Below are 17,023 nucleotides of genomic sequence, written 5' to 3' on the forward strand. Positions count from 1 at the left end.
AAAATGATAACACCAAGCACATCCGTGCAAACGATTGAATTACATACGGTAGATGGGATTGTTTCAAAGAAACAATTAAGTGGAATCCTCACTTCAGAAATATGTGATAATGAAGAGCACAACATTGGAAAGAAAACTAAATTAAACATAAAATCGACGATCAATACGAGCTTGGATGATGATTCTGATACATCCGTATGCCAACCCGTTGTTGCGAATGGATCGCAGTTAGTGGATGATATAGCTTCAAGTAACGCGGATAAAGCTGCTAAATGTAGTTTTGATGAAGAAACCATCGATGGCGATATTATCAATATTGACCAGTACCGATTACCATACGAGCATGACGAGCACTGGCAAATTCGACGAGCGTTTTTGGAGAAAAATCAGCATGTTTTACCCTTGCAAAAGCTCCTGTCTCTTGCTCAAGCTTACATGAACGTAAAAACACTGGGATGCCAATATGCCCCATTAACAATGAAACGAATTACTAAATATTCAAAAGGCATTGACGATGACTACCACCAATCACGTGTTCACACGTTGAAGCGTGTGCTCATAACAGCATCAGATGCAGCAGCTTTTAAGGTGCGAAGAGAGGACCCTATAGTCTCTGCCAAGCTAAACGATAGCAATGTAAAACAAAATCTTGATCAAACCGATCAACATACCACCATGCCGCCGGCACATATAATGAATATTGTCCGCAATAAGATAATTATCCTTAATAATTGCTTAAACAACACAATGGAAGCGTTCAATAATCAAAACACCGGGATTAAAATGATGCAATACTCCTGTAAAGGGTCATCGGAACATTGTGGTTTTATCAAAATTGGCGGCTTCGTTGTAGGAAAAGGCGAAGGCATCACAGCAAAACGTGCTTTAAAATCAGCTGCTGATGATGCGATGATTTTTCTGTCCAAACACTGTTACTCTTTAACGGTATGCGGGATGCTTTACTTTAATGTTACGCTTATTGAAATACCTCTTTTTTATTTGGCTCTCTATTGCAGCGTAAAAAACAAGCTACAAAGGTGGAGAGTATCGCCGTTATATCGGTGGAGGATTCAAAGTCGTCAAGCTCTACAACTAACGAATACATGAAGATCGGATCTGACAACGTTGGATTTAAAATGATGGCGAAATTTGGTTGGACCGGTGGCAGTCTAGGTACTAAAGATAACGGCATACTTGATCCCGTGAATGTAGAACAAAAACTTGGACGAGAAGGACTCGGCCAGAAAGGAAAACTGAACAGGAATATGATAAGACAGAAATTAAAAGACTTGCATGATGGAAAATTGCAGGATCAAGATCATCTTGTATTCAGTAATGAATATTCCAAAGCGGAACGAAAGTTGATCCATTCGTAAGTAGAAATCAAACGACGTGTTTAAAAACAGGAAACTTGCATATATTTATTTCTTTTTTCAGGCTCGCTGCTTCATTTGGCCTAAAATCGCAGAGTTACGGCAGTGAACTGCAGGGTAACAGGCAGCTCGTGGTCCAACGAAATGTAAAGCCATTGGATCTGCTAAGAAAAGTCATGATTGATAAAGATCCTATCTACACCGAGATGTACGATGTCACCTGTCCTACTGAAAACTCTCCTCAATAAATATAAAAACAACATAATTAATTCTATACTCATAGTATATGATCTTGATTTACTATAGTGGCTTTTTTTTTGTACTGACGCGAGTTTTCTTACGCTTGTACTGCTTTTTAACAAGACGCATTGCTTCTTCAATAAGTTGCTCTTTTGTTTTAGTGATTTTACGTTTAATACTTATGTCGTAGATTAGCTCAACCGAAGTGTCAGAATCACTCAATGCAATAATGTCGTCTTCCGACTCAATTTTTACTACAGTAGTACCCATGGTGTTCTCAGTGGTAATGTTATTCGTAATTGTGGCCGCGGTAGAAAGTAAGATGTTTTCTTCACCATTTAATATCGAATTAGTGTGATTGCCTAAAACATGCTGCGATGATGGTAAGCAGTTTAGGCCTAGAGTATTATTAGTAGATGCGACATGTTGTTCTGTTGTTTCTACTGCTGAAGAAACTGCTGTATTTGCTTCATTGTGAAAAGATCCCTCGGATGTCAATATTCCACTTGAATCAAATGTATGCTTCACTACATCTAAATGCATTAGACAAGAGAAGCAGACTACAGAGGAATAATCGGACTCGGATGTGACCTGGCACCCCGTCAACGTATGAATGGCGTCGAAGTGACCCGGTTCCAATACTAAATCACCATTTGCATTGTAGCAAGGAATCCAGGCCGTGACCGGACGGCTGCATACCCGACACGTTTTGACTGATTCCTGATCATCTTCTGGTATTATGAGCTCCGGTTTTGTTATGATCTCTTCAGACCAGTTAGAAGTCTCCTGTGGATACTCTAAGCATTCTTCTTTGATAGTAGCGTGTTCAGGCCAATCCCCCACTGGATGCTCTACACATTCCGATACTAGATCGTCGGGAACAACTGAAGATTCGGAATTCAAAGTTGCGTGAGTTCGCTTAAGTCTCGTCATGATTCGGTCCAGAGGACGGGTGGAATGTACCCGATCTAAATTGGTAAAAATATGACAAAGGTTTATATGTTATGTACCTTAAACATATTGTTTATCGCTTACCGACTTGTCTTTATTTGGGCGACACTTTGTATAAGGAAACTACCTTTTTTATTTACTGAACCACAGTTTTGTTTATTTCTATTCTCTTCTTCTTCTTCTTTACTTAGGTTTTAAAACGGTACGATGCAGAAGTCCAGCTGCCTGGTTTGTTTTCTCGAATAATCTAACCTTCTAATTAGATTGATGTTGACATCTTCACTGTTATATTACGACGTGTTTACAATCTGGTGTGCGTTACTCAAGGATTGTTCTGTCTGTCTCTAATTTTTATGGGAGTGTATCTCTTTTAAAATTTAATTTTGTTGTCTCATATGAAACTTATTAGAGCTTTCATTTTCTTAGTGTCACTTGTTTTTCACGCTTTTTCAAAAGTTTGCTCGTCTATGCCCATGGCATTTCTTCTTTCTTACTTACTTACTTATCAGGCGCTACAACCGCTTGGCGGTCTTGGCCTGCTCCAGGAGAAATCGGAACCGCTCGCGGTCGAGCGCCGTCGTCTGCCAATCGTTGATCCCGGCCTTTTTGGCGGACGCATCCACGCCATCACTCCATTTCAGTTTGGGCCTACCACGCCTCCTCTGTCCATGTGGGCAGCCTAAAAGGACTTTACGGGCTGGGTCGTCCGGTGCCATTCGAATGACATGACCAGCCCACCGGAGCCTGGCGAGTCTAATTCGCTGCACGACAGTGAGGCTATCGTACAGTTCGTAGAGCTCGTCATTGAATCGGCTCCTCCATTGTCCTTCCACACATACGGGGCCAAAAATCCTTCTGAGCATCTTCCTCTCGAACGCGGCTAAGAGGGTTTCGTCAGTTTTGGACAAGGTCCATGTCTCAGAGGCGTATGTGAGTACTGGAACTACGAGTGTTTTATATAGTTCCAGCTTCAGCCGCCGCGACAGGCATTTTGAGTGGAGAAGTTTATTTAGGCTGTAGTATGACCGGTTGGCTGCCAGCACCCTTGCGCGTAATTCAACTTCTATGCTACTGTTGGTGCTGACTTTTGACCCAAGATAGGTGATGTTTTGGACGACTTCAAAGGTTCGCTCACCTATCTGTACGTCACCCCTGCGTAGACTCGCATTAGTATTTGTTAGCAGGGCCGCTGACGGTGCCACCATCATTTTGGTTTTTGCTTCGTTAATCTCCAAACCGAGGTTCTCAGCCGCCTGCTCAATCCGTTTGTAAGCTTCTGCTACATAGGAGAGCCGCAAACCAATGATGTCTATGTCATCAGCGTATGCCAGAATCTGAATTGACTTGTAGAAGATGGTCCCCGAGGTTTCCACTCCTGAGTCTCGGATGGCCCTCTCTAGCGCCAGGTTGAAAAGGAGACAGGCAAGCCCATCGCCCTGGCGCAGACCCTTGGTGGTAGCAAAGGGCCTTGAGAGTTTTCCATCCACCATCACCTGGCATGTGACGTTGGTCATGGTCATTTTAACAAGCCTGGTAAGCTTGGACGGGATTCCAAAAGAGCTCATTGCGTCGTAAAGTTTTACCCTGGCTATGCTGTCGTATGCGGCTTTGAAGTCTATGAAGAGATGGAAAGATTGGAGCTGTTGCTCCGCCATCTTCTCCAAGATCTGCCGCATGGTGAAGATCTGGTCAGCGGTTGATTTTCCTTTTCGGAATCCCCTCTGATAGTTTCCCATTATCTCTTCTACGAATGGGACAAGTCTCTCTTGCAAGACTAAGGAGAAGATCTTATAGGCGGTATTCAACACCGTAATATCCCTGTAATTGCTGCACTGTAGCCTGTCTCCTTTCTTGTATATGGGATAGATGATACCAAGATTCCAATCACAAGGTATCGATTCGCTATCCCACACCTCAGTAATTATTTGATGAATTTCGCGTTCAAGTGCTGCACCTCCGTTTTTGATCAGTTCGGCTGATATTCCGTCGGTGTCGGGTGCTTTATTATTCTTCAACCGACGGATTACTTTTCGGGTTTCGTCCATGCTAGGTGGCAGTAGCATGATATCATCCGCTAGTGGAGCCTCTAGCTGTTCGTTGAACTGATCATTTAGTAATTCATCAAAATACTGAGCCCATCGCGAGAGGACCTCTGGCTGGTAGCTGACCAGATTTCCATCCTTATTTCGACAACAGGTCACCTTAGGTATAAAGGTTTTTCGATGACCTGCTATCTCTTGGTAAAACTTTTTTCCTGAGCCGTATCGCACTCTGATTCCTTGGAGCTCCTGCACTCGTTGTTCTTCCCACTGATGTTTCTTGGTGCGGTGTACTCTTTTTTCTTCTTGTCTGAGCCGTATGTAATTCTCTGCGCATGCTCGCGTTCTATGCCGCTGCTGCATTGCTCGGTATGCGCAGTTCTTACGTTCCGTCACAAGTCTACATTCGTCGTCGAACCAGCCAGATTTGGTGTTGCCCCGACGTGGTGGTAGTGTGGATTTTGCACAGTTCAATATCTTTGTTTTTAGAGCACTCCACCGTTCGCTCGTAGTGTTGTATGGATTTGCTGGTAATAGCGACTCACCTAAAGCGGATTCGAATGCCTGTTGGACTTTAGCGTCCTTTAGGGAGTCCGTGTTGAGCCGGGCCTGCATTTTTCCCTCATCCCCTTTGTCACGGGGACGGGCGATTCTGCAACGTATCACTAAGCCAACCAGATAGTGATCGGAATCGATGTTGGCTCCTCTAAGGTTCTGACGTTTAACAGGCTCGACTGTCTTCGGCGGCTTATCAGCACGTGGTCGATCTGGTTGGAGGTGGCTCCATCTGGGGACACCCAAGTAGCTTTGTGGATGTCCCGACGCGCAAACTTGGTACTTCCCACAACCAGATTACTTGCTGCTGCAAGTTGGACCAATCTATTACCATTGTCATTACTGTGCTCATGTAGACTGTGATCACCAATGTATTGGCGGTACATTGGCTCCCTACCGACTTTTGCATTGAAGTCCCCCAAGATGATTTTGAGGTCATGCTTAGGGCACTTATCAATGATTTTTGCGAGGCGGCCGTAGAAAAGGTCCTTCTCCTCTTCGTCTTTGTCTTCGGTAGGGGCGTGAACGTTTATGAGGCTGATGTTGAAGAATTTGCCTCGCATGCGCAGGGTGCATAGCCTATCGTCTATAGCCTTGAAGTCGATGACTTCGGATTTCAGCCGCGGACCCACGGCGAGCATATGGTGGCGGTCGTGGCAGCTGTAGTACAAGTGGTACCGTTTTTCACCACGTCTGCTTAGCACACCATTCCCTAGCCATCGTATTTCTTGTAGTGCTACAAGGTCCATGTTCAGTGTGGCTAGGGCGTCATCTAGTTGCTTCAAGGCTCCGGCTCTGTGCAGAGTGCGTACGTTCCATGAGCCCATTATCAATGTCCGGGGGCGTTGCAGGGATTGGTTGCCGTTGAGTCCAGTTCGAAAATTCTCCTTGTTGCTTTCTGTAGTCGTATTCTTACTCGAGGCAGGGTGACTGGCCCCGCGCTCGAACCCCCAGTACCTCTGGAGGGCCTCGGGACAGTTTAGTTTAGCGTCTGGCTGTCCCCCCGACGTTCAGACAGCCCGGTTACCCGCACTGGCCACCCCCCCCCCCCTGTTTAGCCATGCGCCACCATCCGCCCAAGGGGTTGGAACCAGCCCGTTTACCCAAGCTTAGATATACGATGATACATGTTACCGCTCTGCACGTCGGGGACGTGACGGAATAGGAGTTGGAAAGGAGAGCCTGTGTAGCCTTCTAGAGGCGTCGGATCCTAACCCATTAACAGAGCGGCATTTCTTCTTTCCAATCTTAATTTATCACAGTATAATATCTTATGTCTTGCTGTGTCTGGGGAGTTACATGTATCGCAGGTTCCAGAGTCAATACGTTTCATTTTATGTAGCCAGTAGTTGCTGTAATTGTGACCCGATATTAATCTGTTTAACATTTTAATGTCTTTTGCTGCTAAGTTTAATTTTGCATGCCACATTTTCCTAGTAAGGTGCGGTTGGAATTTTTGGAATGTTCTTCCTTTGGTTAGGCACATGTTGCTTCTGTTTGGGCTTTGTTTTTAAATTTGGTTATGGCATCTACTAGTCTAATTTTTTTCTTAATCCTAGTTTCACAGTTTGTACCTTCTTTGGCGAGTTGGTCAGCAATTTCATTGCCCTCTACCCCCACATAGCTCGGGATCCATTGTATTTTAGCTTGGGTTGTATCACAGTAGTATAGTATGTCTCCTATGATTTCATCTGTCACACCTTCCGTAGATGAGTTTTTTAGTATGGTGCAGGCTGCTTTACTGTCTGTGAACACTGTTGGGTGGCTCATACCTTCGTTTTTTACAAATTCCAGTGTTTCCTTTATGGCATATAGCTCGGTGGTGCATATAGAAGTTGGTATGCTTAATTTGCGGACTAGATTTAGCGGTTCTTCATTAGCTTTTCTAATGTGTATGCCTATACCGCATCCATTTAGGTTCTTGCAGCCATCAGTGAATATTCTAATATCTTTGGGGTAGGAGTCTATAATTTCTATAGTAAGTAGTTTTGTAGTCGCCGGGTTCATCTGTTTTTTACTATTGACACCTAGAATGTCGGTTGTGATTCTTGATTCAATGTTGGAGTTAAGATAAGTGTTGTGATCAAAGTTGGCGATAGCTACATATATTTCTTTGTACTCCAAGTAAATATTTTCTTGCGCTGTGTGATTGTTTCCTGTTTTTTGGTTTAATAGCTTGACTAATCTGCTGTTATTTGGTTTGGAGTAAGCTATAGATTTAGCCAGTTGCTTAGCTATCAGGAATTTGGATCTGATAGGTAGAGGGTTTTCAGCAGCAATCGCATATAGTGCGTTGATGGGAGTACTTTTAGTACATCCCGTGACTCTTCTCAAGGATTGGTTTAATGTAGTAGCTAGAGCGTTTTGTCTCATTTTATTCGAGTTTAGACAGAGCCCACTGCCATATTCGATGCTTCCTCTTACAATCGCTCGGTGAGCCTGTACTGCCCGCATATGGTTTTCATAATTTCTAGTCTACTAATAGCCTTGAGTCTTAAGTTTTTGGCATGCAAATTGAATTTTAGTTTGCTGTCTATAGTTATTCCTATGAATCTATGGTTGCGGTCTTGCACTAAGAGCGTATTTCCTAAAGATATGTTTATCTTGTCCTTGTCATTGGGGAAGCTCATAACTTTTGATTTTTCTACATTAATGCTTAGATTTAAGGAGTTCAGAGTGTTTTTAAGCCAGGTGGCCGTATTTTGTAATTTTTGTTCAACCTCCTTTGTCGACTTTCCTGCTTCAATGATTGTGAAGTCATTTATGGCGTGGCAACAGGCAGCGTATAAGTTGAAGAGAGTTGGTGAGAGTACGTCACCTTGTGGTAATCCATTATTTACTCTTCTCTTGATCAACTTATTTTCGGAGTGCAACTCTAATGTTCTATTGGATAAAAAGCTGCCTATCCATCCGATATCTTCCTCCAATATCATGGATTGGCGCATGATCTCTAAGAGTTATATTGTTGCTACACTATTGTATGCATTTTTAATGTCGATAAAAATTATACCAGTGCGGAGAGAGTCCCGCCTGTTTGCTGATACCATATTGGTTATCAACTCTATCATCGTCAGCGTTGATCTGTGTTTTCGGGAGCCAAAGCTAGTATCCGGTATGCTATTGTATTTGTCCAATTGGTGGTTAATATTTTTTAGGATTGCCGAATTAGTGATTTTGGTAATTGTCGGAAGAAGGGCAATTGGTCTGAAGTTTTCGGTTTTTTTAGGGTCTTTGCCCATTTTATGTATGGCTACTATCTTGACTTTTTTAATTTAGCCGCAACTTTGCCAACTTGATACATTTTATTAACTTCCTTAATGATGGATAGAGTATTATTTTTGATTTTTTGATTTTTGATTTTTTTGACGATACGGGACCAACCATTTTTTTGACGAGGACACCAACGCTCTCGCCATTTTCGAGCGGCGGGTGCTACGGACTATCTTTGGCGGTATTTGTGAGCAGGGCGTGTGGAGAAGGAGAATGAACCACGAGCTAGCTGAGCTGTTTGGCGAGCCGGACATCCTGACGGTGGCGAAGGCCGGTAGAATTCGGTGGCTGGGGCATGTCATGAGGATGCCGGACTCATGACCCACCAAGAAGGTGCTCGCCAGCGACCCGTTCGGCACGAGGCGCAGAGGAGCGCAGCGAGTTCGGTGCCTGGACCAAGTGGAGCAGGAGCTGTCGGAGATTGGGTGCAGCCGGGGGTGGAGGAGAGCAGTCCTGGACCGAGTTTCCTGGAAACTGATTGGTAACCTGGCCATGTCAGCACGACGTGCTCAACTATGAGCGGGTCAAGAAAGAAGAAGAGTGTTATTTTTGCTTAGCAGACTTAGTGTTCTGTAAGATATGTTGTCAGTTCCCAGCGATGTATTCTTTTTTTTCTCGAGGATATTTTGCCAAGACTCATAATTAAGTATTTCTTTTTCAGATTCGTAGTTATTTGTTATTCTTTGGTCTCTTAGCTTAGTGTGTGGAAAGTTTATTTTCAAAAACTCTTTGGCTTTTAGTTGGTTATTTGTAATAATATTGTTTTTGGGGGCTATGTTTTTTTTTCGTGGTTTTATTTATTATATACCATAGCTGTGCAGTGGATGAACTTGCATCTATCGATTCAAGCCAGTTTTCGAAGTTTTTTCTTTTTTCTTGTTTCTTTAGAAATCTGAATTTAGCAAGGTCCTTTTTGAATATTATTAGATTTTCCAATGTTCGATGTTTATTGTATTTGTTTCTGGCAAGATTTTTTCTTTCCCAAGTCTGCTGCAGCTCTGTAGTCCACCAGCTCTTGGGAGTATGGACCGTGGTATATTTATTGTTTTTGATAATGTTTTGGATGTTTTTTGAGATCGTGTTAATGTCCTTTCCATGATCTAAGTTGGCAATTTGTTTGTCTATGTTAGCCTTGTTGAAGGCTAATCTTCGCTCCGGGCGGTTTGGGGTAATTAGTTTGATATTTATCATGCGGTGACCACTCCCTCCTAAGTGTTGCTCCGTTACCTCTCTAGTTATATCTAGAGTTTTCTTACTCGGTATGATAGTCAGATCTATGGCTGTATTATATTTTCTTGGGTCAGAATTGATGTAGGTTAGCTCTTTGTTATGCAGAATGGAAAAACTAGAATTATTTATGAGGTTTAATAATCCTCCTCCTCTAGTGTCTGTATATGGGTTCCCCCACGTTTCATGGTGCGCATTGAAGTCTCCAGTAATTATCGTATTATTATGTAGGTTGGTTGTATTTAGAATTTTTTGCATAGTTTTTTCAAATGTTTTCTTTGGAGTTGAGGGTTTTACATATATCGATATTATTATTATATTAGGGTTTGCCACTTTAATCGCGGTAGTTTGTATGAATTTATTACTCTTGCAAATATTAATTTCTTCAAACTTATACCGGTTTTTTAATATGATGCAACTATTAGCACACGTTTTACCACTTTTACAAATTTTTTTTGTGTGCCCCAGTTTTAGGCAGCTCACGCATCGCATCAGCTTAGGTATGTATAACTCCACTTTCAAATCATAGTAATAACCAAAGTTTGCTTTATGTGGGGTACTGACAGAGTCGAACGTTAGAATGGCCGTACGGGTATTGACCCATATGCCGTCCTTGTCTTTTCTTTTCATGATCTCTAAGTCTTTAACTTTTTGTTCAGCAAGCTATGATTTCCTCCTTAGTAGTAAATGGGATGGCATCACATCTTATTACGCCTTTAGAGGAGTTAAGGGTCTCATGCTTGTCAACTTTAGTTTCGATTCCGTTGGTAGATTTAAGATCGCTTTTCTTTAATCTGTTTGCTTGGTTTTTGTTTCTTACCAGTACAATAAGTCTGCCATCTTTTAAAATGGTGACCTTTTTTGGCATTTCGTTAATTGCTAGTTCAATGGCTTTTTGTACTAAGAAGGGATTAGCTGCTCTAAGAGATTTCTCGAGAGTACATCCTTCGATAACCATAAAGGTTTGCTCTTCCGCGAAGAATTCATTCAGAGGAATTCTATCCCCTCTAATTCTCCTTTTCTTCTGTTTTCTGCTAGGACTCTCATCCAAAGGCTCGTAATACGAGCCAAAAGCCGGCACTCCCCCGGGGTCCTCGACCCTCTTCGCACTAGTACTGTGTTATTATTAGTGTCTTAGTTGTGTGAGTTTTTGGGTCTGTTATTTACGTGTTCCTTTTTTGTTGTTGTCTTCTTTTTTTATTATTTGGAGATGAACGAATTCACTGTTGTAGTTAAGTTTATGTGTTCAGATGACTATTCGCCTTGAGTGATAAACTGTAACTGTTTACTGAACTACAGTTTTGTTTATTTCTATTCTCAAATCATCGCCATATTTATTTTTCTTCTTCTTTACTAGGCTTTGGCTACGGTAAGATACAATATTCCAGCTTCCTGGGCCCTCCTGTATTAATCCGTGGCTAAGAGGACTAATCCTACATCCTAGTTATACTACGGACCGGCAGCTATAGACCATATGTCCTTACTTCACGATCTTTGTTATCACTTATGTTTTATTGTGCAGGAAAGGAATTTATTTGAGGCTGTTGTCAGATAACTTTGCCTTTTCCTAAACACGTTTATTTTTTGGTGTTGCTTTTTTTTGGAGCCGTTGATTAGTGCTTGCTTTTAGCTGCTTTTGTTACCAACGTTGGTGATTTAAAACTTGATTTCGTTGTCTCTAATAAAATTTGTCAAAGCTTTCAGCATTTTGCTTTCCCTCTTTTTCCAAGCGGATTTAAAGGATTTTTCATTTATATTGGTGTTATTTCTCCTTTCCAATCTCAGTTTTTTACAGTAGAAAACTTTATGTCTTGCGGTATCCGGGACATTGCAGGCATCACAGGTTCCAGATTCTGATAATTTCATTTTATGCAGCCAGTAGTTGCTGAGATCGTGCCCGGAGATTAATCAGTTTAATATTTTTTTGTCCTTAGCATCAATGTTCAAATCAATCAACCGAAACTTCAGGACATATTTTTCACGAATAATTTTCAACGATTTGAATATGGAAAGATATGACATGCTGAACGACATTGAGGATTCTACGAGATGGACCACTTGCAGGGCAAACAAAAGCACCCTAGCAAAAAAGGTGCGGATTGTACTATTGAATTCTATGAAGTTCAACGGGGATTCAACGGGTTTTTTTCCACTATTATCCGTTCGGTGAGCTCTAACAAAACAATGCTATCAAATGTGGCATCGAAATAAAGAAACACCGGTTTTCCTTCTGTACGAAAGCAAAATTTCACTTTTCCCTAGAAAAAAAATAAACAAACAGCAAAAATATTGCTCTCCCGAGTTGTGGTGCCATACGACAGAGCATCAATTCCAGGTTCTTCTGCGAGCGATGGATGAACGTTTAACAGATCAAAATCCACCAATTTATTACAATGAGCCTCCTTAGATTTTCCCAACACTCCAACTATTATCATTGTTTTATCGTTTTGGAGCAACTTCTTCCTGTGTGCAGTAAAGTTAAATAGATAAATGACGCGTCGTACGCAGAAAATGTAGCACTCGCCTTACGTCCACGGGGACGTTGGAAAATGTAAAACTTTCGAATGGTTTCATTTTCTAAAATAATCTTAATCGTTTTATCACACTACGATATTGGATTCCCCAGCTTCATGGGGATTCCTGTATGGCACCGTAAATAGCAGTAATATTTAGTTGCAATTTTTGACATAAACAGCGCAACTTAAGTCAATATTTGTTTATCATCCTTTGCTTATTAATAAGTAATGCTTTCTGACCATACAATCGTTGCTTCTCGAAGTGGACGGTTGTATCCGGTGTATTTCACTGTAAGGCATATGACTCTAGATAGTCGAGCCTATGAAGAAGTGGTCAACCTTTGAATTTATTGGAAGTGACTCTTTGGAGAATTCGAATATAGATGGCTACATCCCATTTCGCAAAGAAGAAGATGCTTTCTGACAAGATCTCATTGCAAATACACATTAACATACCAATGTTTTGTAGGCATACGCCCAAATTTTCCAAATTACCTAGTTTCCAAAAAATACTTGGCACGCAAGGTGTTAAACAATCGAGGAAATCGAGGAAAAGAGGCAATCGAGGAAAGTGCAAGATTTTACCAACAAAACACTACGAAATGAATTCATCATTGCGAACAATAATGTAATGTCCCTGTTTTCGGTACCAAAAAGCAGGCAGTTTGTTTTCTACAACGAGTCCAAACAACAGCCTAACAACATGGAAATATGTTACCTGAAAAAGATGAGCAGGTCATTCTGGAGCAGTCGAAACCGTATGATTGGTTGGATTCCCCTTGAAATACAAATGTCCTTTGAAGGACCCAACGCAAGAAGCATTTTGGGCTGGATACAGGATCACGTCGACGATGGTTTGGAATGTGGACTTGACGAAAGCGATAACCAATCAAGACAAAGAATCAGGACACATTTTGCTGTAAGTTGATTGCTAATGCTAATGTGCTAACTATTTCAAACATTTCTGCGCATTATATTCATATCCGTCTTACCGACATAACTTTTGTAACATTTAACAGCTCCCACGGGCGCTTGGTTTGAGATGTTTAAATTTATGCATGAACTGTTTATCGAACACCCAAACGATCCGTACTACGATGCCTACGACACAGATTATGTAAGTATGTTCTAAAAATGACACTGCGACAAATATGCTAACTCAAACACACTTGCACGTTTTGTTTCAGGCCGCTTATTTGCAGAATTCCCACAATATTGTCGACATCGGCGAACATTTCTTCGGTAAAATATGCGAGCATGGGCTGGAGTTGACCATGATCAAGTACAAGGATGTGCTAATACCACACTATAGTGCCTCATTCCACGAAACAAAATACCAGGACGCGCTAAACTTGCTTCAAACTTGCTTCTTGCTGAAAGAGTACTGCGACGCGATTTGGCAAAATGGTAAACAGCAGTGTGAATTTCTTAGTTTGCGCGGTAACCCATGCGTGCTAGGGAAGCATAAACAATTGATCCTACACAATACGACAGGCGAATTACGAGTTTTTTCAAATTATAGCTAAAAACTGTAGCAACCGCAACCGTCTTGAACGTGTAAAGTTTCCCATATTCGAGCCTTCTATTAGCGACTTTCGTGCCGCGGAATTTATCAACAAAAACTTTTCCAACCTCATGTCTTTCGATAGTACTGGTCGAACCGCTTAGCACATGGGCAAATATACGGCACATGGGCAAATATAGCTGGCAAATATACGGCCCATTCGTGACCACACGCCTTTCCTCTCGGAAAATCAGCGAAGTCAGAATAGTTCGGCTAGTTCAAGCTTCAACATAGTATCTGTAGGAGATGAAGATGAGCTTGCAAATCATGATGCTCAAATGGATGACCGACAAACACGTAGAGAAAGGAGGCAATCTGAGGGGAAACACCCAGTATCGCTGGTGCATCTTCGTCTACCGAAATTGAACAGCCACACGGGCCAACCCGGCTACCTTCTACTACCGAGTATCTTCCGGGTATGCTGCATACCACCAGTCCGGCGGGACTGCTTCCAAGATTTCCTTTCTGGTCACTGGTGTGCCTAGGATCGAGCTCCATCTACACACACAGTACAGACCTGCCAGAACATGTGCAAAGTGGGTTTTTGTTTGGGTCGAATTTTCTGTTATCGTGGGACGTAAGCGTGCGGCTAGAACACGCATAATTTTGGGCGGCATCGTATGATAAAAATTCGCAAATGCAAGAAAGTCAATCCTCATTCGGCAAAAAGTGTTGAGCTTAACATAACCTTTAGCTTGAAAATATTCATCGGTGTTGAATATGAATGTCTCGTAGGCCAACGATTTATCATGAGCGCGCCAGATAGTATTCTTCCAAAGGTGAAAATTTGTCAAAATAACATGCAAAACAGCATTGCATTTACGACGGGGATGGGGAACTCCCATGCTCGCATATTTCACCGAAGAAATGTTCGTCGATGTCGATAATATCGTGGAAATTCTGCAAATAAGCGGCCTGAAACAAAACGTGCAAGTGTGTTTGAGTTAGCATATTTGTCGCAGTGTCATTTTTAGAACATACTTACATAATCTGTGTCGTAGGCATCGTAGTACGGATCGTTTGGGTGTTCGATAAACAGTTCATGCATAAATTTAAACATCTAACTTCTCAAGAGGAGAGTCCAGTGTGACGCTTGCGATGAATGATTTCTTGATTGTGTGTACGAGGATGAGACTGTTTACAGTCGTGAGTGGTTTTGCGAAGTTTGCAAACCGAAACCTTTCCAAGGTCGAGAAGCTCTTCCTGTTCATAAAAGTCAACCCACATTAAATACATTTTATTCCCTAGAAATTGATTCACGTCAATATAATTATTTATTTCCTATTGTATGGTATGAATTACCCTGATTTTTATTCCGAACTTTTTCAGAACATAACATTCCCCGTACGACTTTATTGAGGTCTTGTACAGGTACACGTAATTTTTATCATATTGTTATTGTTATTTATTTAAGAACGGCGTGGCCGTATTTAGATTTGAAAAATGATTTGTGAGCTGAATGGCATAACCTCCCAACAGCCGCAGAGAGAGATTTTTATCATATAAAAGATATATTTTATTGACCCATGTCTTTCAAGAGGAATTTGCACAAATTCTAGTAGGCCATGTTTAGTCTCAGTGTACCATAGAGCAGTAATAGGTTGCATAAATTTTCTCGCCCTAAACTTTATTTTAAAACTCTTATTTTGTAGCTGTGCTTTTTAATATGAAGAGTTCAAAGGTAAGTAGGTGTTGATGTTTGAAAGTTCACAAGCTAAATCTACTAAATTTCTTCGCGGTCTCGTTTAAGGACCAAGATAAAGGAAAACGCCCTAAGAAAATTGGCTTCGCGGATCCGCAAGACGATACTGATGGCAGGAAAAGCACTGTGAAAACATATGTATGTGTCATGCAAATTCAAAAATGCACTTAATGCACTTTAATTTTATTACTTTAAAGTTACTCATGCTCTTACAGCGAAAATCAACCTATCCACGGGATAGTGATGTTGCTGGAGCTGCGGTAAGTTGAATCCGGGCCCAAATCTAATCAAAATTTCAGCGCGTTTTGGAAGGTAAAGTTCTACTTAAATTTTAACTATATGTTTCTATATTTCTAGCGTAAATCTTCATTTCTAATACTCTCTCGGCTAGTTGGACCACAAATGACCTCCTCCAGGTCGGACAGGAGCTTGTACACTCGAACCAGCATGGTATTCCCGTTCGTTGTTGGATTTTTGATTTTGAACCTAGCATAATTCTATGCATTTATTATTGCTCGTCTCAACAGTACACTGCGCCACGTTATCAAAACTCGTATCGCATGGAGTCCTACAAACCGTTTCAACGGGAAAGAATGCAGATCTTGCTGGGCCGTTTTATGGAGACTTTTCTGGATGAGTACAAGTACGTCCCGAAGCGATCAAAACGGCTGGCGGAAAACCTCAGTGAAGAGCTACGCAATCAGTTCAAAACATACCAGTTCGATCGATACCGGTGTGTGGCTTTGGTTACGGTCGGTGACAAGAAAATGCAGGATTTTCGATGCGTTGCCCGAGCACTATGGGATCCGGAGAAGGACGATTGCATCAGCTACACATACGAAGCACCGAGCTTCTTCGTAACCGCTAGCGTATGGGCTGTTTATTTCGAGTGAATAGTCTGCCTTTCCATGGTTATACTGATCTGGTTAGTCCTCTGATTAGTCGCTACCGCGTGTAGGTCTATCATACGTTATAATAAATCATCTGCTAAATCACTTTTTTATAAAAAAAATCATCTGCCTCATTCATTAGGTGCGCTTGAGTTTAAGGTGACCTGATGTCGATGTAAGGATGGAAATTTGGTCATTTACCAGCCAGAGATCATGATGGGATCAGTGCTTTGATGAATTACTCAATAATTTGATGAATAAGATCTTCTCCCTGGTCTTGCAAAAAAGACTTGTCCCATTCGTAGAAAAAAATTGTTGGAAACTATGTTCTACATATTCTACAAGTCAATCCAGATCTTGCCATACGCTGACGACATGGACATCATTGGTTTGCGGCTCTCCTATGTAGCAGAAGCTTACAAACGGATTGAGCAGGCGGCTGAGAACCTCGGTTTGGAGATTAACGAGACCAAAATGATAGTGGCACCGTCAGCGGCCCTGTTAATAAATACTAATGGGAGTCTACGCGCGGGGGTGCTTGCAGCCCACCGGTCATATTACAGTCTGAGGAAACTTCTTCACTCAAAATACCTGTCGCGATGGCTGAACCTAGACTTATATAGAACATTCATAGTCCAAGTACTCTCTACACCTCTGAGACACTTACTTTGTCCAAAGCTTACGAAACCCTCTTAA

General features: G+C 41.7%; 2 protein-coding genes and 1 pseudogene across 2 annotated transcripts; all 3 read left to right on the forward strand.

Annotated features, from left to right (window-relative positions):
* Positions 1-178: 178 nt before the first annotated feature.
* LOC128724011 (uncharacterized) lies at positions 179-1,621 on the forward strand. The gene is made up of 4 exons (XM_053817780.1): positions 179-195; positions 279-945; positions 1,017-1,372; positions 1,438-1,621. Exons 1-4 carry the CDS (start codon positions 179-181, stop codon positions 1,619-1,621), a joined length of 1,224 nt encoding a protein of 407 aa, XP_053673755.1.
* A 1,150-nt stretch (positions 1,622-2,771) lies between these two features.
* Positions 2,772-15,094, forward strand: LOC128724022 (nonsense-mediated mRNA decay factor SMG8-like; annotated as a pseudogene).
* Positions 15,095-15,401: 307 nt separating this feature from the next.
* Positions 15,402-16,330, forward strand: LOC128720771 (dynein light chain Tctex-type 5-like). Its single transcript, XM_053814465.1, has 5 exons — positions 15,402-15,416; positions 15,486-15,575; positions 15,653-15,697; positions 15,795-15,887; positions 15,965-16,330. Exons 1-5 carry the CDS (start codon positions 15,402-15,404, stop codon positions 16,328-16,330), a joined length of 609 nt encoding a protein of 202 aa, XP_053670440.1.
* Positions 16,331-17,023: the final 693 nt, after the last annotated feature.

This window comes from Anopheles nili, chromosome 2 (genome assembly GCF_943737925.1).
Source record: "Anopheles nili chromosome 2, idAnoNiliSN_F5_01, whole genome shotgun sequence".
Taxonomy (NCBI): domain Eukaryota; kingdom Metazoa; phylum Arthropoda; class Insecta; order Diptera; family Culicidae; genus Anopheles; species Anopheles nili.

Excerpts from the sequence above, each read along its gene's own strand:
- LOC128724011 (XM_053817780.1), top strand. Across the intron at positions 946-1,016 it reads AACACTGTTACTCTTTAACG|CGTAAAAAACAAGCTACAAA; the intron begins GTATGCGGGATG and ends TCTCTATTGCAG. Across the intron at positions 1,373-1,437 it reads GAACGAAAGTTGATCCATTC|GCTCGCTGCTTCATTTGGCC; the intron begins GTAAGTAGAAAT and ends TTCTTTTTTCAG.
- LOC128720771 (XM_053814465.1), top strand. Across the intron at positions 15,576-15,652 it reads AAAGCACTGTGAAAACATAT|CGAAAATCAACCTATCCACG; the intron begins GTATGTGTCATG and ends ATGCTCTTACAG. Across the intron at positions 15,888-15,964 it reads TGTACACTCGAACCAGCATG|TACACTGCGCCACGTTATCA; the intron begins GTATTCCCGTTC and ends TCGTCTCAACAG.